The sequence below is a fragment of the Bos mutus genome, chromosome 9 (assembly GCF_027580195.1).
Source record: "Bos mutus isolate GX-2022 chromosome 9, NWIPB_WYAK_1.1, whole genome shotgun sequence".
Lineage (NCBI taxonomy): Eukaryota > Metazoa > Chordata > Mammalia > Artiodactyla > Bovidae > Bos > Bos mutus.
The window spans coordinates 70,844,235-70,869,408 of NC_091625.1; the positions used below are offsets into that span (position 1 = coordinate 70,844,235).

Here is a 25,174-nt window from a genome sequence, read left to right on the forward strand (position 1 = left end):
ATGATTGTTTTAGTTTTAGGTTTCACTTTGGATGGTGTTTTTATTTGTTCAGGTTGAAGAAGAGTGTATATTATTATTTTTTTAAACTTCAGGACTATCGTAACTTTATTCTGTGACTGCCAAAGCAGCCAAGAGGTTGTGTTGACCAGGTCCTCTTAAGTCTGTAGCAAATACCAGCTCCCTCTGCTTGCCAATCTCCTTTGGGTTTTCCCTTCTCAGGTGGTCAGAAACACATGTACTTTAGTACTTCACAAGAGTGTTGACCCAAAGCAGACTATGCGATATTTCTCCAGCAAAGACAGGTTTGCAGAGAATTGCAATTCGGGATCTACCACCATGGTGAGCAGGGCAAGAGAAAGAGAACGCTTTTATAGAGATAAAAAAGAAATTGAGAGGACTAGAGTTAACAAAGAGTCCCTAGTTTTTCCTTGGCTGAGTTCTTGCCACAAACAGTCCTTGCCAGGAAAGGAGAGAGTGGTCTTCTTCCTGGATGGCTCTGCTGTTGTCATGGAACATAAGAACTTCCCCTTCTGGTCTCCCAACTCTATTTAATAGAGGTTTCCATTTATCCATTTTTTTTTTTCTCACAAGGAGATTGTAATCATTCCATAAGAATTTATAAAGGAAGCTCTGAAAGAAAAGTTAAAACTGGAATGAGTCACCTAGAGATTTAAAAAATATATTTCTTTGATCTTACTCAAATTAAAATTTAAATAAGAATCTCCCATTGTGTTTCCAGTCTGATATAACTAGAACTTCAAAGTCCTCTCTCTCATTTTCTCAACCAAAAAAAAAAAAAAAAAAAAAAAAAAAAACCCACAGCTGAACAACTGAAAAGCAGCAACTTTTTTAGATACTCCAGAGAACTGAAGTCAGCACACATCATTACCCCCAAAGTTAGAGAGACAGGCTTACCTGGGGTAGAAGTCCACTGAGGCAGCTATTCCTGGTACCATCACTCCAGCTGTGTTTGCTAAATTACTGGACAGGCTTGCAAGATAAACACGGGGTCGGGGGGGAGGGTTTGGAGGAGGTTTCAGTATTAGGAGGGTCCTCACATTTTTATAACTTTTACTCCAGAAGCCCAACCAGGTTCTCTGAGGGAATAATGAGGAAGTAAAACATCCTGTGCTGCTTCTTATAGGAGGAGGAAAAATGTACCTACTTTGAAATACATCCAGAGCATTCTGTTCTTTTAACCAAACCTGTCTTCAATGGAAGGACTTCCCTGGTGGCTCAGACAGTAAAGAGTCTGCTTACAATGAGGGAGGCCCGGGTTCGATCTCTGGGTCAGGAAGATCCTCTAGAAAAGGAAATGGCAACCCACCCCAGTACTCTTGGCTGGAAAATTCCATGGATGGAGAAGCATGGTAGGTTACAGTCCATGGGGTCGCAAAGAGTCGGACACGACTGAGCGACTAAACTGAACTGAACTGAACCTTTCTGGGGGACAGTAAAACCCCATCTCTAATCCCCTTTAACCTGCCTGTCTCAACTAAAGGAGGAAAGAAAACAGCTGAGAAACACTTATGAAGGTCAGAGCCCAGGGACACAATCCTACTAAAAGACAGAGATTTAATAGGGCTATTAAATAGCCCTATTTAAGCTGATGGATGGAATTCTATTGCAAGAACAACAAAAAATAAACAGATTTAATAGACAGAGGGCTAGATAACTCCTCCCCTTTCCCACATTTACTACTACATCAAGCTGGCAATTCCAGCCTACCTGACACGTACCATTTGGGAGAAATCTTTACGTGGATGATTGTTGTTCTTGCAATAGAATTCCATCCATCAGCTTATACTGGGACTGGTGACACCAATAGCCTCTCTTAGGATGCCTCAGTTAAATCTTCTGATCCCTAACGTTACCTTAAAACTGGGTTTGCCTCTTGTTGTGTGTTGAGCCAGAAGATATAATCAACCTAAAGGGCAGAAGGAAGGAAGGATTTTTTTACTTGCAACAAATAAGAACACTGAGGATATTTCGAAATGGGGGAAGTTTTACACTAAGGGTACGTTGGTATTCATGAAGGGCCTTGAGCAAAGAATTCAGCATAGGCTTAGGGCCAAAGTTGGCAGACTCCAGGCTCTAGTTGGCTGGAGTTAGGAGTGCTAAGTCACTTCAGTCATGTCCGACTCTTTGCGACCCCTTGGACTGCAGCCCGCCAGGCTCCTCTGTCCATGGAATTCTCCAGGCAAGAATACTGGAGTGGGTTGCCATTTCCTTCTCCAGGGGATCGTCCCAAACTAGGGATCAAACCCGTGTCTCTTTTGTCTCCTGCACTGGCAGGTAGGTTCTTTACCACTAGCACCAGGAGGGTCATCATCTCTTCTTAGATTCTAGTCAGCCTGGTGGTTGAGTGAGTCCTCAGTAGGTGTTTGGATCCTATAAAACAGCTCAAGAATGTGCTTCAGACTGATCTTTACTTTTGGAATTGAACTGGGAGTCTTTACAACTGATATACTGTCTCCAATATAGTCAAGTCATATTTCTGGCCTCTATATAGCTATCCGTTTTTTAATTTTTTTTAATTGGAATATAATCGTTTTATAATGTTGTGTTAGTTTGTACTATACAATGAAGTAAATTGAAGTAGCTGTATGCATACATATATCCCCTCCCTCTTGGACCTTCCTTCCACCCCATCCCCATCCGACCCCTAGGTCATCACAGAGCTCTGAACTGAGCTTCCAGTGCTTTACAGCAGCACACACAGCAGTGCGTGTATGTCAATCCCAATCTCCTGGTTTGATCTCAGAGGTTCTTTAAAAAAAAAAATCTTCAATTTCCTTATTCCCTTAAAATCATTTTCTATGGAGACCTATTCTGCAAAGACAAGCATTGTGGCCAGGTTTAGATCACAAAATGGCTTAGGTCTAAACTGGCTTCTTTCGTGTTAAGAAAGCTATGTCTGATTCTTTTCCTCTGGGAAGCCTCCCTATCCTGTCTGTCTACAGGTACACAAAGGAAACAATGAACGTGGCAGTTTAAGGAATTAGATTAATTCTTGCCCCAGCACTGCCACTAGCTTGCTGTGGGACCTTGGAGAGTTCATTTCCCTTGTCAGCGATCTTCTCAGTTGATCCAGCTAATCTAGTTGATCTAGCTGATCCAGCTAATTTAGGTTCAGTTCAATTCAGTTCAGTTGCTCAGTCATGTCCAACTCTTTGTGACCCCATGAATCTCACCACACCAGGCCTCCCTGTCCATCACAAACTCCTGGAGTTCACTCAAACTCATGTCCATAGAGTTGGTAATGCCATCCAGCCATCTCATCTTCTGTCGTTCCCTTCTCCTCCTGCCTCTAATCCCTCCCAGCATCAGGATCTTTTCCAATGACTCAACTCTTTGCATCAGGTGGCCAAAATGAACACCCAGGACTGATCTCCTTTAGGATAGACTGGTTGGACCTCCTTGCAGTCCAAGGGACTCACAGAGTCTTCTTCAACACCACAGTTCAAAAGCATCAATTCTTTGGTGCTCAGCTTTCTTCACAATCCAACTCTCACATCCATACATGACCACTGGAAAAACCATAGCCTTGACGAGACGGACCTTTGTTGGCAAAGTAATGTCTCTGCTTTTGAATATGCTATCGAGGTAGGTTGGTCATAACTTTCCTTCCAAGGAGTAAGCGTCTTTTAATTTCATGGCTGCAATCACCATCTGCAGTGATTTTGGCACCCCCAAAAATAAAGTCTGACACTGTTTCCACTGTTTCCCCATCTATTTCCCATGAAGTGATGGGACCAGATGCCATGATCTTAGTTTTATGAATATTGAGCTTTAAGCCAACTTTTTCACTCTCCTCTTTCACTTTCATCAAGAGGCTTTTGAGTTCCTCTTCACTTTCTGCCATAAGGGTGGTGTCATTTGCGTATCTGAGGTTATTGATATTTCTCCCGGAAATCTTGATTCCAGCTTGTGCTTCTTCCAGCCCAGCGTTTCTCATGATGTACTCTGCAGAGAAGTTAAATAAGCAGGGTGACAATATACAGCCTTGACGTACTCCTTTTCCTATTTGGAACCAGTCTGTTGTTCCATGTCCAGTTCTAACTGTTGCTTCCTGACCTGCATATAGATTTCTCAAGAGGCAGGTCAGGTGGTCTGGTATTCCCATCTCTTGCAGAATTTTCCACAGTTTATTGTGATCCACAAAGTCAAAGGCTTTGGCATAGTCAATAAAGCAGAAATAGATGTTTTTCTGGCAGTCTCTTGCTTTTTTGATGATCCAGTGGATGTTGGCAATATGATCTCTGCTTCCTCTGCCTTTTCTAAAATCAGCTTGAACATCTGGAAGTTCATGGTTCATGTATTGCTGAAGCCTGGCTTGGAGAATTTTGAGCATTACTTTACTAGCGTGTGAGATGAGTGCAATTGTGTGGTAGTTTGAGCATTCTTTGGCATTGACTTTCTTTGGGATTGGAATGAAAACAGACCTTTTCCAGTCCTGTGGCCATTGCTGAGTTTTCCAAATTTGCTGGCATATTGAGTGCAGCACTTTCACAGCATCATCTTTCAGGATTTGAAATAGCTCAACTGGAATTCCATCACTCCACTAGCTTTGTTCATAGTGATGCTTTCTAAGGCCCACTTGACTTCACATTCCAGGATGTCTGGCTCTAGGTGAGTGATCACACCATCGTGATTATCTGGGTCATGAAGATCTTTTTTGTACAGTTCTTCTGTGTATTCTTGCCATCTCTTCTTAATATCTTCTGCTTCTATTAAGTCCATACCATTTCTGTCCTTTATTGAGCCCATCTTTGCATGATATGTTCCCTTGGTATCTCTAATTTTCTTGACGAGATCTCTAGTCTTTCCCATTCTGTTGTTTTCCTCTATTTCTTTGCATTGATTGCTGAGGAAGGCTTTCTTATCTCTCCTTGCCATTCTTTGGAACTCTGCATTCAGATGCTTATATCTTTCCTTTTCTCCTTTGCTTTTTGCTTCTCTTCTTTTCACAGCTATTTGTAAGGCCTCCTCAGACAGCCATTATGCTTTTTTGCATTTCTTTTCCATGGGGATGGTCTTGATCCCTGTCTCCTGTACAATGTCCATAGTTCATCAGGCACTCTATCTATCAGATCTAGGCCCTTAAATCTATTTCTCACTTCCACTGTATAATCATAAGGGATTTGATTTAGGTTATACCTGAATGGTCTAGTGGTTTTCCCTACTCTCTTCAATTTAAGTCTGAATTTGGAAATAAGGAGTTCATGATCTGAGCCACAGTCAGCTCCCGGTCTTGTTTTTGTTGACTGTATAGAGCTTCTCCATCTTTGGCTGCAAAGAATATAATCAATCTAATTTTGGTGTTGACCGTCTGGTGATATCCATGTGTAGAGTCTTCTCTTGTGTTGTTGGAAGAGGGTGTTTGCTATGACCAGTGCGTTCTCTTGTCAAAACTCTATTAGCCGTAGCCCTGCTTCATTCCGTATTCCAAGGCCAAATTTGCCTGTTACTCCAGGTGTGTCTTGACTTCCTACTTTGCATTCCAGTCCCCTATAATGAAAAGGACATCTTTTTGGGGTGTTAGTTCTAAAAGGTCTTGTAGGTCTTCATAGAACCGTTCAACTTCAGCTTCTTCAGTGTTACTTGTTGGGCCATAGGCTTGGATTACCGTGCTATTGAATGGTTTGCCTTGGAAATGAACAGAGATCATTCTGTCATTTTTGAGATTGCATCCAAGTACTGCATTTCGAACTCTTTTGTTGACCATGATGGCTACTCCATTTCTTCTAAAGGATCCCTGTCCACAGTAGTAGATATAATGGTCGTCTGAGTTAAATTCACCCATTCCAGTCCATTTTAGTTCGCTGATTCCTAGAATGTTGACATTCACTCTTGCCATCTCCTGTTTGACCACTTCCAGTTTGCCTTGATTCATGGACCTGACATTCCAGGTTCCTATGCAATATTGCTCTTTATAGCATCAGATCTTGCTTCCTTCACCAGTCACATCCACAACTGGGTATTGTTTTTGCTTTGGCTTCATCCTTCATTCTTTCTGGAGTTATTTCTCTACTGATCACCAGTAGCATATTGGGCACCTACTGACCCGGGGAGTTCCTCTTTCAGTGTCCTATCTTTTTGCCTTTTCATACTGTTCATGGCGTTCTCAAGGCAAGAATACTGAAGTGGTTTGCCATTCCCTTCTCCGGGGACCATATTCTGTCAGACCTCTCCACCATGACCCGCCCATCTTGGGTGGCCCCACAGGGCATGGCTTAGTTTCATTGAGTTAGACAAGGCTATGGTCCATGTGATCAGATTGGCTAATTTAAGGGAGGTCAACAAAATGCTGATTTCACAGGGCGACCTTGAGGATGAGATAAGATGAGCATCTGAGGACACCTGGGTGTATACCTATGCACACGTGTTTTATGTGCAATATCGTGACTTATAATAAGAAATATATATTTGAACTTTATCCTCATAGACAGAGGAGCGTCTCAGGCTACAGGTCATGGGATTGCAAAGCGACTAAGCGACAGAGCGAATAATACTTGACACTTTTTCCTCCACAGAGTGTTTGAAATCCTTGGAATTTTTTGTGATTAAAAAAAAATAAAGGTGTCTTTTGTTTTTTTAATAAAGTGACTTTTGGAAAATACCTAAGGTTGAGAGCTGCTTGATAGGAGAACCAACCAAGTGTTTAGAAGCTTGGAACTTTCAGTCCCAACCCCCTGAACTCCAGAGAGGGAAGAAGAGCTAAGAATTGTGGTTTAGTCACCTATGGTCAATAGTTTAATCAGTCATACCTATGCCATGATAAGGTTCAGAGAGCTCTCTGGTTTGTAAATGGGAAGACATATGGGAAGACTCTCATGCTCCAGAGGACAGAGAAGCTCAGAGCCCCTCTCCCATACCTCACCCTTTGCACCTCTTCCATCTGGCTGTTCTTGAGTAACATCCTTTTGTCATAAACTGGTAATCAAGTAAGTAAACTGCTGCTCTGAGTTCTGTGAGCACTCTGGGAAACACATCAAACCTAAGGAGAAGGTCCATGAAACTTCTAATCTATAGCCAGCTGGTCAGAAGGACAGGAGACGACTGGGTCCACAGCCAGATCTGACATGGGTAAAAGGGGACGACTAGGTCCACAGCCAGATCTGACATGGGTAGAAGGCAGTCTTGTGGCATCTAATGCCACCTGCACTTAGATGAGGTCAGAATTGCATCTGACTGTTGGACTCCCGGCTGGTGTTGGAAAATTTCTTGGTGGTGTGGGGGGAAAATTGACACATCAAAATCAGATGTCAGAATCATAGCTGGTAATCAGAAGTGGTATTAGAGTCAGAATTCTAGTGTGTGTGATAAAAGATTAGATCTCTGTTTCTCCACAGTTTCTAAGTCTACTATGGGTCTCAATCACTCAGTTGCGGGGACTCTGTAAGCCTATGGACTGTAGCCTGCCAGGCTCCTCTGTCCATGGAATTGTACAAGCAAGAATACTGGAGTAAGTTGTCATTCCCTTCTCCAGGGGATCTTCCTGGCCCAGGGATTGAACCCACATCTCTTGTGTCTCTTGCATTGGCAAGCAGATTCTTTACCACTTAGCCTCACCTAGGAAGTCCTCTAAGTATATGCACCTTCATATTAATATTTAATGGCTAGAACACTGTCAATCTCCTATTGACATTAATCTAATTGATAAAGTTGTTTATATTATAAGACTATATATGTTTACCATAGGACTTAATAAGCCTTTTTTTTTTAAAGATCGTCTCTAATCATTATTATATGACTTGAACGGACTTTGATGAAAAAAATTTTTTTTTCCTTCCAATGAATTATGTACTTTGCTGCCTCAGAAACACTAGCTGAAGCCATACGAGTGGCTTCACTTTCCAAAGTAAGAGTTTCAATGAGGAAGACACAACTGTGAGGGCTGAGTCTAGCAAGGTCCTTATTAATAAGTCATGGTAAATAAAATGAGAATTAGGGAGGAGAAGGGGGAGAGACAAAAATAGAGCTCAAAGAAATAAAAGACATGAGATGTTAAAAGATAAGGGCCAAAACAACATGGGATATAATAAGAGGGACAGTAGGTTGTTTAGTCACGGTAAGAGCTGAGAACACCCATGGGATGCAGTGATTCTGTAGTTCCTGGGACTAGAGAAGGGGCAGAGGTTGGCTATATAAGATGCAAGGGGTGAGGGGTGGTGAGGAAGCTGGGGCCACTAGATACTAATGCAACCTCCAAACAAGGTTTGGAGGTTTGTCTAGAAGAGAGAGAAGAAGCCTGGAAAGAACCAACACAAGACCCTTATGGGGAAGAAGCCCACATCCTGCACAAACAGAGGAGTCCAGAGTACAGGTTCCATCCGAGCCCCTGGAAAGAGATTCCAGGCATGAGGGAAACAGAGAGACCAAAGGCATTTTCTGCTGCCTAGAATGTCTCCAGCTTCCTGGAACTAGATTGAATTAAATCAAGTGAAAATAAACACTTGGGAAAAATCTAGAAAAGCGGTTGTCATATCTTTTAGGGGAGGGGAAATGTGTCCCCAAACTCGGAGTGATCCTCAGCCTCTCCCACACATCCTAGAGAGCTCCTCTTCTCTCAGATACGTGTATCTCTTCCTAGAGTTAATAAGTAACCAACCAGGAAAAGACTCAGGATGTCAGGGTCAAAGGGGCGAAGGTAACTGGGAAAAAGATGACAGGGTGGCCTTTTCTAGGGAAGATCCTGTCTAGCACAGGCTGCAACAAATTCCAGAGGATGAGAGGGTTTAATCAGGATTGGGTACATTCTAAGAGAATAATTTCAGAAGGAAACAGTGCATGTTCTGAAGTAGATCATTTATTCATTTATCTCTTTCTAACTTTCCATTCCTAAGTATCTAATTTCCATACAAATATTCCATAAAAGTAGAATAAGGAGATAATGGAGCAATTTCAATTTGTTAAAAAGTTATTTAAAAGATACCTTTGTTTTTAACTTTCTGTATCCTAACTGACTAGGACCAAATACCCTCCACATTCTCCACACTAACCCTGTGCATTTACAAATGAGAGATACAGTGTTTGCATACGTTAGAGCAGTTGCCACACAAGGACTCTTCCTGGCTCTCCTCCCATAGATACATGTTGCACCACACATGGACATAGTGACACACACTTAAGTGCACCCACACGGAAGACGACTGCAGCTCCCAGAGTGAGTAGGTAAAGTGTGCGCACTCATCCATTTCTTTTTAAATCTGCTTAAGTTGGCTGTTTCAGCAAAGTCAGGACACATCTTCTAAACAGATACGATGGGCTGAGCTGTCTCTTTTTACCTCCCCTCTTTGCCAGGCTAGTCCTCAAAGGATGGCCGTGAATGGGGATCACTGCAGTTACCCGGGGCCCTGCCCTAAACATGGAGGATCCCTCTCAAACACTCTTCCATAAAGGGCTAAAGCCTAGATAGGCAAAGGGGCTTCGCCTTGGCTCTGCAGACATCCGTCTCTTGAAACCTAATCAAAGAAAGCAAAACATTAACTTCAGTGCAGATTTGGTTTCCAGTCCAGAGGCCTTCTCTGACAATGTCACTCTAAAAGCAGCATGAAGTAGTCAAAAGCCCACAGACTTTGGAATCAGAAGCTCCCTGTTTCAGATCTACATATGTAGTAATATCAGAAGGACTTTGGATGAACATGCAGTAAATAAATCTACTGCCCTGGTGATCTATGCAAATAAAGAAAACATTAGTTGTTGGCTGTCATTGGCAATCAATATTTTTATTTTAATCCCTCAATAATCTGTTCCTTTGATTCTCAAAATCACATTTATGTAAGAAAATAAAACCCCAAATTCTCCATCACAGCCTAAAAACAGTCTAGAACTACAACTTGTCTTCATATCATAGTGTCTTTGTATAAGTTGTTTATATTAGGTGAACCTCAGTGTTACAATGCTGTCTCATTATTTCAAATTTTCATTATGCCAATCTTCTCCATCTGTTCAAAGGAATTTATCCTCCTGGAAATCCTCTACCTCACAATGTCCTTCAGGGGCAAGCTGACTCCCACTGAGAATGATCTGTGGGAAAACGTAACTCGTTCCAAATGTGCCACTGAGGGAATCTTCAAACTTGGTAAAAGCTGACCCCACAGGCTCACCACAAGTTTCCAGGTCAGGGGTTTGACATTTCAGTAACATGCATACCTAGGTAGGAAAAGAAAAGAGAGGTGGTTGGAAATCTTGGAAATGTTTTCACAGCTAAAAATACCATTTCAAGGAATAGAAGAATACTCTTTAGCTTGCCTCTTAAGTGCTTTCTTCCCCAGTTGCAGCTCATAATCTGTTAGTCAACCCTAACATTAATTTAGTGGGTCAAAATTAGCCCTTTTCTTTCAATGCAGCAAAATGGAGTAGACTGCAGCGAAGTTGATTCAGTCGTGTCCTACTCTGTGTGACCCCATAGACGGCAGCCCACCAGGCTCCTCTGTCACTGGGATTCTCCAGGCAAGAACACTGGAGTGGGTTACCATTTCCTTCTCCAATGCATGAAAGTGAAAAGTGAAAGTGAAGTTGCTCAGTCCTATCCGACTCTTCACGATCCCATGGACTGTAGCCTAGCAGGCTCCTCCATCCATGGCATTTTCCAGGCAAGAGTACTGGAGTGGGTTGCCATTTCCTTCTCCAATGGAGTAGACTAGAATTTTCAAAATTAGACTGTGTTGTATATAATCATCAGTTCAGTTCAGTTCAGTCACTGAGTCGTGTCCGACTCTTTGCGACCCCATGAATCGCAGCACGCCAGGCCTCCCTGTCCATCACCAAATCCCGGAGTTCACCCAGACTCATGTCCATCGAGTCAGTGATGCCATCCAGCCATCTCATCTTCTGTTGTCCCCTTCTCCTCCTGCCCCCAATCCCTCCCAGCATCAGAGTCTTTTCCAATGAGTCAACTCTTTGCATGAGGTGGTCAAAGTACTGGAGTTTCAGCTTTAGCATCATTCCTTCCAAAGAAATCCCAGGGCTGATCTCCTTCAGAATGGACTGGTTGGATCTCCTTGCACTCCAAGGGACTCTCAAGAGTCTTCTCCAACACCACAGTTCAAAAGCATCAATTCTTTGGTGCTCAGCCTTCTTCACAGTCCAACTCTCACATCCATACATGACCACTGGAAAAACCATAGCCTTGACTAGACAGACCTTTGTTGGCAAAGTAATGTCTCTGCTTTTGAATATGCTATCTAGGTTGGACATAACTTTCCTTCCAAGGAGTAAGCGTTTTTCAATTTCACGGCTGCAGTCACCATCTGCCGTGATTTTGGAGCCCAGAAAAATAAAGTCTGACACTGTTTCCACTGTTTCCCCATCTATTTCCCATGAAGTGATGGGACTGAATGCCATGATCTTCGTTTTCTGAATGTTGAGCTTTAAGCCAACTTTTTCACTCTCCTCTTTCACTTTCATCAAGAGGCTTTTTAGTTCCTCTTCACTTTCTGCCATAAGGATGGTGTCATCTGCATATCTGAGGTTATTGATATTTCTCCCGGCAATCTTGATTCCAGCCTGTGCTTCTTCCAGCCCAGGGTTTCTCATGATGTTCTCTGCATATAAGTTCAATAAGCAGGGTGACAATATACAGCCTTGACATACTCCTTTTCCTATTTGGAACCAATCTGTCGTTCCATGTCCAGTTCTAACTGTTGCTTCCTGACCTGCATATAGATTTCTCAAGAGGCAGGTCAGGTGGTCTGGTATTCCCATCTCTTGCAGAATTTTCCACAGTTTGTTGTGATCCACACAGTCAAAGGCTTTGGCATAGTCAATAAAGCAGAAATAGATGTTTTTCTGGAACTCTCTTGCTTTTTCCATGATCCAGCGGATGTTGGCAATTTGATCTCTGGTTCCTCTGCCTTTTCTAAAATCAGCTTGAACATCAGGAAGTTCACGGTTCACATATTGCTGAAGCCTGGCTTGGAGAATTTTAAGCATTACTTTACTAGCGTGTGAGATGAGTGCAATTGTGTGGTAGTTTGAGCATTCTTTGGCATTGCCTTTCTTTGGGATTGGAATGAAAATGGACCTTTTCCAGTCCTGTGGCCACTGCTGAGTTTTCCAAATTTGCTGGCATATTGAGTGCAACACTTTCACAGCATCATCTTTCAGGATTTGAAATAGCTCAACTGGAATTCCATCACCTCCACTAGCTTTGTTCGTAGTGATGCTTTCTAAGGCCCACTTGACTTCACATTCCAGGATGTCTGGCTCTAGGTGAGTGATCACACCATCGTGATTATCTGGGTCGTGAAGATCTTTTTTTGTATAGTTCTTCTGTGTATTCTTGCCACCTCTTCTTGATATCTATATAATCATAGCCATGTATAATTTTTGTTTTAATTATTTTATAAAATGTTTGTTTCACTGAGTATCTTTTTGAGATATGTCTTGATGGCACTGGGTTATGATGTGCAATGGACTTCTTGCTCTGGACTCTAGTTGAAAACAGTTTGCAAAACACAGCCCTAAAGTAACCTAACAGAAAAAGAAAATACATGGGGATTGTAGCTTTTAAAACTTGACAATCCCTATGTATTTTTCAACCCTGTTTTCTGAGAACTAATCAATCTGTTTCATGTTTTTACCTTGCAGCTCTAATTCTGTTCTTGCCAAGACTAAACAAAGTATTCTAGGGAGAAAAGTTCAATGACAAATGTAACACTATTCCAATTAACTGAATCCAGCACAATTTTTAAAGAAATGCAGTGATGACCTAGAAGACAAACTAGTAACAAAGCCATTCTTACATACTTGAGTGTTTCTACCTGTAAGTAATATTGGCTTTCTATTGCATACTGTCCGTCAAAGGACCAAGTGCATACACTTCATCAGTTCGTTTCTCAGACATCTAGTAAGTTAAGTGACAGCACAGGTCTTTCTGACAAAGTGTGTAATTTCCTGTGTTTCTCTTAAGCTTGGTGAAGATGAACCCATCAAAATAAATCATCCCTGGAAAATTCAACTGCTCAAATGAGAATGGCTTGACACCTCTAGCATAATCACTCCAGTCAGCAGCTGCACAGTAACTGGGTTCTCGTCGAGGTCAAGACTTCGATTCTGAGAGCATCAGCTGGCCACTCTCTGTCTCTGTTTCCATGTTCTAGTGATACACTTTGACAGCCTCCGGTGCATAGATTTCACTGCCTATGGGTTACATGAAGAAACATGAATACTGGTTTCAAATTTTGCATGGCCACAAACTAATAGAATCATTTCATAAGAAATGAAATATAAAGTTATGAAAGCATAAGCATTTTCAAGATAAGGAAGGAAATACCTATTACACTGACCTGAGTTCAATTTGAATCTGTGTCCTCCATAAGAATCTGCTTACACTGAAACTATCATTTGACTTGGATCACTTTTTAAATTTTTTTAACTTAAGCTCCCCTTTCTTTAGCCAACTTGACCACAAACCAAAAAGTTTCTCAGACATGAAGAACAATTTTACGTATCCACCAACCTATCTAATTTGTTTGTGTTTGAGATTCTTCACCTGGATCAACAAATGACAAAACAATCGAGAGAGGAGCCTTCCCTGAAACATGGATTTTTAAAGGATAAACTCTAAAAAGCTGATTAAGTCTAAAGTGATTTTATCACCCCAATAGAAAGATTTATTTCAATATTACTAATAGATGGTAGCTGCAACTTTCTTTAACTCTGCCTTTGCTTTTTTTATGTGACTTAAATTCTGTCTAACTCCAATTTCCCCTCATGTGAAATTGACAATACACTCTTTGCTTCCTTCTTTATTCCCAGGAATAATGTTCTTTAAATAATGTTGGTATAGAAACCCGTAGTCTTATTAATTTTGTGACATTAAAGTTAATAAAAGAATCATTAAAGAACTTTTCTGGTGGTACAGTGGGTAAGAATCCACCTGCCAAAGCAGGGGACACAGGTTTGATCCCTGGTCTGGGAAGATTACACATGCCTCAGAGCAACCAAACACTTGCACCACAACTACGGAAGCCCACACGCCCCACAAGAGAAGCCACTGCAGTGAGGAGCTTGTGCACCCCAAGGAAGAGTAACCCCTGCCTGCGGCAACTACAGAAAGCCTGCTCACAGCAAGGAAGACCCAGACCAATGAGAAATGAATAAATTTAATCAATTAAGTAATTTAATAATTAATAACTTTATTAATTAAAATTAAAAATCTATTTTAATAATTAATAATTAATAAGTATATTGATTTAATTTAAATTTAAATAATTGATAAATTTAATAATTAATTTCATTAATTAATTAATTTGGGGGGAAGAATCATTAAAGAAATGCATGGCTTGAAAATGAAGGTGTTCCAAGACTGTGGTTGCCCTTTGGGGCAGCACTGGAGGGGGAGGTACCAGTCATGTGCACCTGATGTTGTGGCTATTGGTAGCAAGCAGGTTGACTCTCAGGGCTTGGGCCCATGCTGAATGGAAGGGAGAATGGAAGGGCCCACACTGAGAGGAGGGGCAGTGTACTGTACAGGCCTTAGGGTAGAGGATACTGTCAAGCTGAAACTCTTCTACCACCACCACAGCCAGGTCATGAGAGAAAATGTCAAAACAAGTGAAAATGCCCAATGTCCCAATGGGAGTGTTGAGAATCACATGTTCTGAATCCTTGGGAAAGTCAAACTGAACTTCAGGTGCAAAAAAGATTGAACTGTTAATGAAAAGCAAAGAAGGGGAAGATTCGTAAGAAAACTGGCAAATAAAAGTGATTAATATTTGCAAAATCTTTTCTTGCATGTATTTTAGTGTGCATATTTAAAAACATTACATATAAATTAGTGTAGATTATATCTAGTATACCACTGTCTTGTGAGTTTTCTTACAGGCCCTTCAGCTTGTCCCCTGGACTCGATTGATATCCCGGCTTCATAGACCACACTCTCAGGCATCATTCTGAGAGCCTCCCATGACCTTGGAGGCCACGACCCCAATCTACCTTGCTAATGAAGGTCTCGCTCCTCCCACAGCCCCGCTCCTGGGAGATCTCATACCCTCTCAACCCCACCTCCATCAGCCCCGCCCCTATCTTACCCCACCCCTCACTGGTCCGACCACCAAAAAACCCCCAAAACACTTTATTTTTCTCACAATCAATGAATCATTCAATGAGATCATATCTACAAATGATATTTAAAAGATGAATATTTGTCTTAAAGTCATTTGAAATTTCAAACCTCACAAATTTCTGATGGTTTTCCACTCAATTCTTTAAGTACTAATATCATGGCGTGAAGTTTCAGTTCAGTTCAGTTCAGTCACTTCGGTCATATCCGACTCTTTGTGACCCCATGAATCGCAGCATGCCAGGCCTCCCTGTCCATCACCATCTCCAGGAATTCACTCAAACTCACATCCATCGAATCAGTGATGCCATCCAGCCATCTCATCCTCTGTCGTCCCCTTTTCCTTCTGCCCCTAATCCCTCCCAGCATCAGAGTCTTTTCCAATGAGTCAACTCTTCGCATGAGGTGGCCAAAGTACTGGAGTTTCAGCTTTAGCATCATTCCTTCCAAAGAACTCCCAGGGCTGATCTCCTTCAGAATGGATTGGTTGGATCTCCTTGCAGTCCAAGGGACTCTCAAGAGTCTTCTCCAACATCACAGTTCAAAAGCATCAATTCTTCGGCGCTCAGCTTTCTTCACAGTCCAACTCTCACATCCATACATGACCACAGGAAAAACCATAGCCTTGACTAGACGGACCTTTGTTGGCAAAGTAATGTCTCTGCTTTTGAATATGCTATCTAAGTTGGTCATAATTTTTCTTCCAAGGAGTAAGGGTCTTTTAATTTCAAGGCTGCAATCACCATCTGCAGTGATTTTGGAGCCCAAAAAAATAAAGTCTGACACTGTTTCTACTGTTTCCCTATCTATTTTCCGTGAAGTGATGGGACCAGATGACATGATCTTCATTTTCTGAATGTTGAGCTTGTGAAGTTTAACATGTGTTAATAAACTAAACTTTGTCATGTCTTCCCATGGTATGGCTAGGTTTATATAAGTGAGGTGAAGTAAACTGGAACTTAGACAATGTAATAGCTGCTGCTGCTGCTGCTGCTAAGTCGCTTCAGTCGTGTCCAACTCTGTGCGACCCCATAGACGGCAGCCCATCAGGCTCCCCGGTCCCTGGGATTCTCCAGGCAAGAACACTGGAGTGGGTTGCCATTTCCTTCTCCTATGCATGAAAGTGAAAAGTGAAAGGGAAGTAAACCTTGTTAATTAGTAAGTCATTAGAAAATTTTCTCCAGCTTGATTTTCGCTCCCAAACTCCATCTACCCTGGACTCAAGAGTGCAGCCTTATGTTCTGCTCAGGTTTTTATTTGGCCTGATGTGTGCATATATGCTCAGGCCACACCCCATCCCACCCCCACCACTGAGGTTCCCAAACTCTTCTGTCCTCTGCTCAGGTGGCAGCCCATCCTTCATTCCCAGGAGATCGACTCAAGCGAGGCATGTGGTCGCTAGGCGGACTGAAGGAATAATAAGGTTTTTGTGGGGTTTCTAGGAAAGAGAAATTCAGTCTTCCTCTGGATTTTGTCCCATTAGGATATGCGCTTTGTAACCAGCAGCCATGTGGCGTCTGAAAGGATAGTCAGCTGAGAAAAAGTTGGAACTTTTACAAGGATCTAAGAACTAGAGGGTGACTTCTCCTGGTGATCCTGTGGTCCACACTCCCAATGCAAGGGACATAGGTTCGATCCTAGTCAGAGAACTAAGATCCTGCATGCACTTTGGCATGGCCTGAGAGGATAAAAACACACCGTAAAAAAAAAAAGAGAGAGAGAGAGCTGTGGGATGGCTGACATCTTCCAGGCCTTAAGATACAGACCATGTCAGAAACTAGACCTATCCTTTCTATGATTTATATTTTCTCAGGTACCTGAGCAAGGGCATTCCATTGCCTTTGTTGTTACTGTTTCAAATCAATTTCAGTTGGGGGTTTTTCTATCACTTCAAACAAAAAAAGATCTTAATGGAATGAATGACTAAAGCTTAATACCAAACACTAACAAATTGGGTCCAAAAACTAACAAATTGGGTCCAAAAACTTACTCTAGTATTAAATCATGTGATGAAACAGAATTTCTCCTTTCTCAGAGAATATTAAAATCCTGTGAGGCTATTAGCACATCTGCTTTAATATTCTGCCAGATTCTATTTTATGACTAATTCAAATTCAGAACCCTTATATAAAAGTCAAAGTAAGTTAAGTCCCCTTTTCAACTAAATGTAATAATTAAGGAATGTGTTTATAATGGTCCCCTTACCAACATTCAACAAACAAGTCTACATAGATATCACAAACAAAAATAAGTCAAGATCAGCTAAGGCACAAGTAATTCTCACCTTATGATAGTGAGCCATAAGCCTGCCCTCAGAATTAAACACCACATCAGTGTTGTATTGGTAATGACCATCAGGGGGACACTGAGGGTCACTGGCATTACACAGATTCTTGTCCCCGATATTTGCCACAATGTAGATGGAATTTTCCTTGGCCAGACAGCTGAGTCTTTTTTGTACAGGGGTACAGCCAAGCCTAATTCAATAGATATTGCCTTAAACTTACAGTGTATTAGTGATTTTTGAACATCCAAACTGATGCTTTATTTGCCTGTCATTATAACATACAACTGTTTCTACTGTTTCCCTATCTATTTTCCGTGAAGTGATGGGACCAGATGACATGATCTTCATTTTCTGAATGTTGAGCTTGTGAAGTTTAACATGTGTTAATAAACTAAACTTTGTCATGTCTTCCCATGGTATGGCTAGGTTTATATAAGTGAGGTGAAGTAAACTGGAACTTAGACAATGTAATAGCTGCTGCTGCTGCTGCTGCTAAGTCGCTTCAGTCGTGTCCAACTCTGTGCGACCCCATAGACGGCAGCCCATCAGGCTCCCCGGTCCCTGGGATTCTCCAGGCAAGAACACTGGAGTGGGTTGCCATTTCCTTCTCCTATGCATGAAAGTGAAAAGTGAAAGGGAAGTAAACCTTGTTAATTAGTAAGTCATTAGAAAATTTTCTCCAGCTTGATTTTCGCTCCCAAACTCCATCTACCCTGGACTCAAGAGTGCAGCCTTATGTTCTGCTCAGGTTTTTATTTGGCCTGATGTGTGCATATATGCTCAGGCCACACCCCATCCCACCCCCACCACTGAGGTTCCCAAACTCTTCTGTCCTCTGCTCAGGTGGCAGCCCATCCTTCATTCCCAGGAGATCGACTCAAGCGAGGCATGTGGTCGCTAGGCGGACTGAAGGAATAATAAGGTTTTTGTGGGGTTTCTAGGAAAGAGAAATTCAGTCTTCCTCTGGATTTTGTCCCATTAGGATATGCGCTTTGTAACCAGCAGCCATGTGGCGTCTGAAAGGATAGTCAGCTGAGAAAAAGTTGGAACTTTTTACAAGGATCTAAGAACTAGAGGGTGACTTCTCCTGGTGATCCCGTGGTCCACACTCCCAATGCAAGGGACATAGGTTCGATCCCTAGTCAGAGAACTAAGATCCTGCATGCACTTTGGCATGGCCTGAGAGGATAAAAAAACACACCGTAAAAAAGAAAGAGAGAGAGAGAGAGCTGTGGGGATGGCTGACATCTTCCAGGCCTTAAGATACAGACCATGTCAGAAACTAGACCTATCCTTTCTATGATTTATATTTTCTCAGGTACCTGAGCAAGGGCATTCCATTGCCTTTGTTGTTACTGTTTCAAATCAATTTCAGTTGGGGGTTTTTCTATCACTTCAAACAAAAAAAGATCTTAATGGAATGAATGACTAAAGCTTAATACCAAACACTAACAAATTGGGTCCAAAAACTAACAAATTGGGTCCAAAAACTTACTCTAGTATTAAATCATGTGATGAAACAGAATTTCTCCTTTCTCAGAGAATATTAAAATCCTGTGAGGCTATTAGCACATCTGCTTTAATATTCTGCCAGATTCTATTTTATGACTAATTCAAATTCAGAACCCTTATATAAAAGTCAAAGTAAGTTAAGTCCCCTTTTCAACTAAATGTAATAATTAAGGAATGTGTTTATAATGGTCCCTTACCAACATTCAACAAACAAGTCTACATAGATATCACAAACAAAAATAAGTCAAGATCAGCTAAGGCACAAGTAATTCTCACCTTATGATAGTGAGCCATAAGCCTGCCCTCAGAATTAAACACCACATCAGTGTTGTATTGGTAATGACCATCAGGGGGACACTGAGGGTCACTGGCATTACACAGATTCTTGTCCCCGATATTTGCCACAATGTAGATGGAATTTTCCTTGGCCAGACAGCTGAGTCTTTTTTGTACAGGGGTACAGCCAAGCCTAATTCAATAGATATTGCCTTAAACTTACAGTGTATTAGTGATTTTTGAACATCCAAACTGATGCTTTATTTGCCTGTCATTATAACATACAACAGCTCTAGGTTAAGAATCAACAGCAAAGATTTAAAAGCTCATATGCAATCCAATAGCTTCCCAGGTGGTGAAGTGATAAAGCATCTGCCTGCAATGCAGGAGACACAGGTTGTATCTCTAGATCCGGAATATCCCCTGGAGTTCAGTTCAGTTCAGTCGCTCAGTTGTGTCCGACTCTTTGCGACTCCATGAATCGCAGCACGCCAGGCCTCCCTGTCCATCACCAACTCCCGGAGTTCACTCAGACTCATGTCCATCGAGTCAATGATGCCATCCAGCCATCTCATCCTCTGTCATCCCCTTCTCCTCCTGCCCCCAATCCCTCCCAGCATTAGAGTCTTTTCCAATGAGTCAACTCTTCGCATGAGGTGGCCAAAGTATTGGAGTTTCAGCTTTAGCATCAGTCCTTCCAAAGAACACCCAGAACTAATCTCCTTCAGAATGGACTGGTTGGATGTCCTTGCAGTCCAAGGGACTCTCAAGAGTCTTCTCCAACATCACAGTTCAAAAGCATCAATTCTTCAGCACTCAGCTTTCTTCACAGTCCAACTCTCACATCCATACATGACTACTGGAAAAACCATAGCCTTGACTAGACAGACTTTTGTTGGCAAAGTAATGTCTCTGCTTTTGAATATGCCATTTAGGTTGGTCATAACTTTCCTTCCAAGGAGTAAGCGTCTTTTAATTTCATGGTTGCAATCACCATCTGCAGTGATTTTGGAACCCAAAAAAAATAAAGTCTGACACTGTTTCCACTGTTTCCCCATCTATTTCCCATGAAGTGATGGGACCACATGCCATGATCTTCGTTTTCTGAATGTTGAGCTTTAAGCCAACTTTTTCACTCTCCTCTTTCACTTTCATCAGGAAACTTTTTAGGTCCTCTTCACTTTCTGTCATAAGGGTGGTGTCATCTGCATATCTGAGGTTATTGATATTTCTCCTGGCAATCTTGATTCTAGCTTGTGCTTCATCCAGCCCAGCGTTTCTCATGATATACTCTGCATAGAAGTTAAATAAGCAGTGTGACAATATACAGCCATGACATACTCCTTTTCCTATTTGGAACCAGTCCCCTGGAGTAGGAAATAACAATCCACTCCAGTATTTTTGCCTGGAGAATCCCATGGACCGAGGAGGCTGGCAGGCTACAGTCCGTGGGGTTGCAAAGAGTCAGAAAGGACTGATAGACTGGGCACACACATGCAATACAGTCTTCTTCTTTATGAAAACTAACCTATTCTAGTTGCCAGATTCACAACAGCAGTGCAAGACCGAAACACAGAATGGGTAAAAGAGGAAGAGGAGAAAGAAGAGAAGCAACATATTTTCTTATGAAGTTCTCCCAGGAAGACAAATAAAGGGCTTTTCTAATGGAGAGAATCTTTTCCATAATGCAAGCCACGTTCATACTAGGAGGCAGTAAATAGTTGGTCCCAGGCCGATCATCCTCCAGAAATGCAGCTTTAGGTACTAGAAATATTTTTTAAAAGGAAGGAAAAGAAAAGGAAAAAAGGATTTCACCCTTTTGTCTGTGTCCTTACATGTCAAGGTAGCATAATAGCTTCCCTTCTACCTTAGAGGGCACTTGTGTGAAACCCTGGGGTAAATGCACACTATGAAATTGCTTTTCAAAGTAATGCCCAGACCTTCCAAATTGGGACTGTTTATCTTAGAAGTAAAAAGGGGTTGAGGTGAGTAAATAAGTAAGACTACAGCTGGCTTCAGATACTTAAAAGACTCTAATTTGAAGATGAGTCACATATTTGAGCATGCTATAGAAGCAGTATGGACACCAAAGGAAGTTATGAAAGATTTCAGTGGAAAATAAGATCCAAATTTCTGCAATTACAATGTGCTCAGAAGTGGATTTACTAGTCATGGAGATTTCAAGTAGAAGACGATGCTTCTAGGCACTCAGAGTCCGTTCTGTTAGCATGACTCAGTGGAAATGGCCATGTTTGAATTCCAGCGAGGCTATTTACCAATTGTAAGACCTTAAGCCCCCTTCTTTTCTTCATATTTATTTATTTTATTTTATATATTTTATTTTTAATTTTATTATTATTATTATTATTTTACTTTACAATATTGTATTGGTTTTGCCATACATCAACATGCATCTGCCACAGGTGTACACGTGTTCCCCATCCTGAACCCCCCTCCCACCTCCCTCCCCATACCATCCCTCTGGGTCATCCCAGTGCACCAGCCCCAAGCTTCCTGTATCCTGCATCGAACCTGGACTGGCAATTCATTTCTTATATATTATACATGTTTTAATGCCATTCTCCCAAATCATCCCACGCCCCACCCCCACAGAGTCCAAAAGACTGTTCTATACATCTGTGTCTTTTTTGCAGTCTCGCATACAGGGTTATTGTTACCATCTTTCTAAATTCCATATATATGCGTTAGTATACTATATTGGTGTTTTTCTTTCTGGCTTACTTCACTCTGTATAATAGGTTCCAGTTTCATCCACCTCATTAGAACTGATTCAAATGTATTCTTTTTAATGGCTGAGTAATACTCTATTGTGTATATGTACCACAGCTTTCTTATCCATTCATCTGCTGATGGACATCTAGGTTGCTTCCATGTCCTAGCTATTATAAACAGTGCTGTGATGAACATTGGGGTACACGTGTCTCTTTCTTTTATTTATTTATTTATTTTTTTTTACGTGTCTCTTTCAATTCTGGTTTCCTCGGTGTGTATGCCCAGCAGTGGGATTTAAAGTGGGAGATACTTCCCTGGTGGTGTAGTGGCTAAGATTATGTGCTGCTGATGCAGGCGCCCAGGGATTCAATCCCTAGTCAGGGGACTAGATCCTACATGCCCGAACTGAAGATCCCGCATGCTGCAATGAAGATTACAGATCATGTGTGCTGCAGGTAAGACCTGGCACAGCCAAATAAATAAAAATAATAAAAATAAATGTATATTTTTAAAATATGAATAAGTAAATAAAAGGGGAATAGTTATACCTGTTACTTAAACTGAATGAGACAATGTGCTTAGTGTACCAAGTGCAGATTCAGGAACCAAGTAGGTGCTCAATATTGGCCATTATGGACTTTGTAACAACAAGACCACCCAGGGACACTGATGACTTGATTGCTTGTAGAGGCCATTCAGACTCTCCATGGTTTCTCAGTCCCCCTACAATTGATGTTGAACTGATCTTTGAATAAAAAGAACAGATTTATGATTATTATTTCAGACCATTTCTTTTGTCTTGCCTTCAGGAAAAACAGTAATACTGTCAACGTGCATATTCATTAAGGAAGGCCTTAATAAAACTATTATATATTTTATTTTGTTTTTTTTTTTTTGACTAGATAATTAGGGCACTTTAATGTTTCCTATTAGTTCCCCATGGGGAAAGCTCCAGGAAGCAAGAGATGTGTCAGTATTCTAAATGATAGTATTTAAATACACAAGGATGACTATATGGACTTGAATTATCCCTTTTAGAGATGAGTGTGACTAGGGAAGAAATGGTGGCTTTCTTTACCAATATTAGCATTTTCTTAAATACTGGATTTTTTCTTTCTACAACACAGAGCTGAAAGCTTGCCATTTGAATGTCTGAAAGACTCAATAATATTAAAGTTTCATCTGTCACCTACTTTCCTTACTTAAAATACTTCAGAGACTAATTAATCAGGCTTTAAGACATCTTTCCCCTAGGAAAGTCAGTTTTGCCAGCCCAGGCAAATAGAGTGTATTTCAGTATAAGCCTTTTGAGTTATTGCAAATAATGAGTCTTTCCTGCTCTGGGAAAACCCCATAAGCAAGCAAACATTGAGTCATAATTACGTGGTTACTGTAAACACAGACTGTGTAACATTTTGAGAATATTTTTCCAAAGGTGAAAATCACAGGGTGAGACCTGACTCACATATAAGAGCTCTTATGTTGCAACATTGGACTTGACTTTCCAATTAATTTCAAATGGTCAGAATTATTAAAGAAGTTTCTCTTTTTGTGCACTTGATAATAGCTTTAAGCAGATGCCTGTAAATTTAAAAATTAGCACATTAAATAACTTTTTAATGCATTGATTTTGTCATCATGTATGATCTATTTTAAAAAGTAAGTACACCTAAAATGATTTATTTTCATAATCTTTCTTATATTTTATGTGATTTTCTTTCAGACAGTTATGCTTAAACTACAGCTATAAACAATTGCTACACTTTCTTGAAGGACAAGAAAGCAAAATTTCAGATCCAGCTCCTGTTTTAAAAAAAAAGGAATAGTTGTTTTTTTTAAAGTAATAATTAGCACTCAAGAGGGCACCATACTGTATAGATTCTATGTATTATTTCACTTTACATTCATTTTGTGGGGGTGGGGTGAGGTCAGAGGAGGGATTTGGCCATGCTGCATGGCTTATGGAATCTTAGTTCCCCAATCAGTGATTGGGGAGGGCCCCAGGGAGCCAATCAGGCCCTTGGTAGTGAAAGCTCAGAGTCCTAATCATTGGACCACCAGGAAATTCCCTACACATACATCTACTCTGTAAAGTGAAGTAGGAAAGGAAATCATATTATCTCTATTTTACTTTAAGAGTTTAGGTTTTCTGTCCCACATCACTCAGCCAAGAGGTGGTAGGATGTAGTCTCAGAAAAAATATCTCATTTTCAAGCCCTGTGCAATTTCCACTCACCATACAGATGACATTGCATGCCGATATCAAAGCCCTTTGGAACATAAATACACTCATCTTTTTACCATTCCTGCAAAGGAGGCTGAAACCCTTACTTACAAATATAAGTCCTAGATTTCACAACTTTCTCACTTTGTTGAAAGCCAGTTAATTACATCTATTATAAAACTTGTGTGTACACATATTATTCATCCATAAATAACCAACCAGACATCATCACAAATCATTTCCCAAACAGGAGACACGCCAGATGGTGCACAATACGAAGAATTAGAGAAGTCAAAGTCGGGTGCCACAGACTGTCAGCAACAACACTAGTCAAGCTTAAATATTTGCTATGTTACAATATCACAACTTTTTGTTTAAAGATCAAAAGGTAATGACTTTACCTCTGGGGTCTCTGCATGGAATCCAGTTTGCTTCAGGGTCTGGGATATCCTCCAGATAGGGATAAATGGTCTCCCTTGTGAAGACCCAGCCATAAATTCCATCTTCTGGGGTCACAATGATATGTGCACCCTGCTCAAAACAAGTAAAGGAGCAAAAAAATTTTTACTGAAGTCGAAACATTCACATTCTTATGAAGTTTCAGATTTTCTTTCCAATGTCCCAGCCAGTGTGCCTGGCTGCCAGTTTAAGTGCTTTCTCTAAAACATCTATATTCTTGTTCATCAGGAGCAAAGCTTCTTCTTTTAGCACAGGTGTTTCTGTTCTGTTTGGTAATATAAGAGCATGCTCAAACACTGAAGCAAGAAAAGTGTCCAGTGCACCAACTCTCAGGACAAAGAGCACCAGAATGGCCACATATTTTGGAAAATATGATATAATCATAGATAAAATTTAGTGCGCTTTATTAAACTCAGATTCTTGTACTTTGTATCACTGGAAGAGCTTTTATGTTAAAGACCTGCCTATCTGCTACCGCTATTTATACTATCTCTGGAATAGATTATACAACACAGTGTTGAGAAAGGATATTGTGCAAGAAGTACATAATTGGATTGACTCTAGTGCGTGATGCTACTGTTGGCACTATTAAGAGGTCCACACAAATATA

The 25,174-nt window shown here is 41.0% G+C and overlaps 1 protein-coding gene across 2 annotated transcripts; it reads right to left on the reverse strand.

Annotated features, from left to right (window-relative positions):
• Nucleotides 1–432: 432 nt before the first annotated feature.
• Nucleotides 433–25,018, reverse strand: LOC102269690 (pantetheine hydrolase VNN2-like). 2 transcript variants are annotated; one of them, XM_070376683.1, is made up of 5 exons: nt 24,507–25,018; nt 9,988–10,158; nt 1,875–1,927; nt 916–990; nt 433–630 (listed from the first exon to the last, which is right to left on the reverse strand). In XM_070376683.1, the coding sequence occupies exons 1-5, from the start codon at nt 24,606–24,608 to the stop codon at nt 585–587; spliced, it is 447 nt and encodes a 148-aa protein (XP_070232784.1). In that variant the 5' UTR covers nt 24,609–25,018; the 3' UTR covers nt 433–584. The 2 variants fall into 2 exon arrangements, with proteins under 2 accessions (XP_070232784.1, XP_070232786.1); XM_070376685.1 differs by lacking the exons at nt 433–630; nt 916–990 and adding an exon at nt 1,040–1,097 and having other exon boundaries at nt 24,507–25,017.
• Between the last annotated feature and the right edge of the window lie 156 nt (nt 25,019–25,174).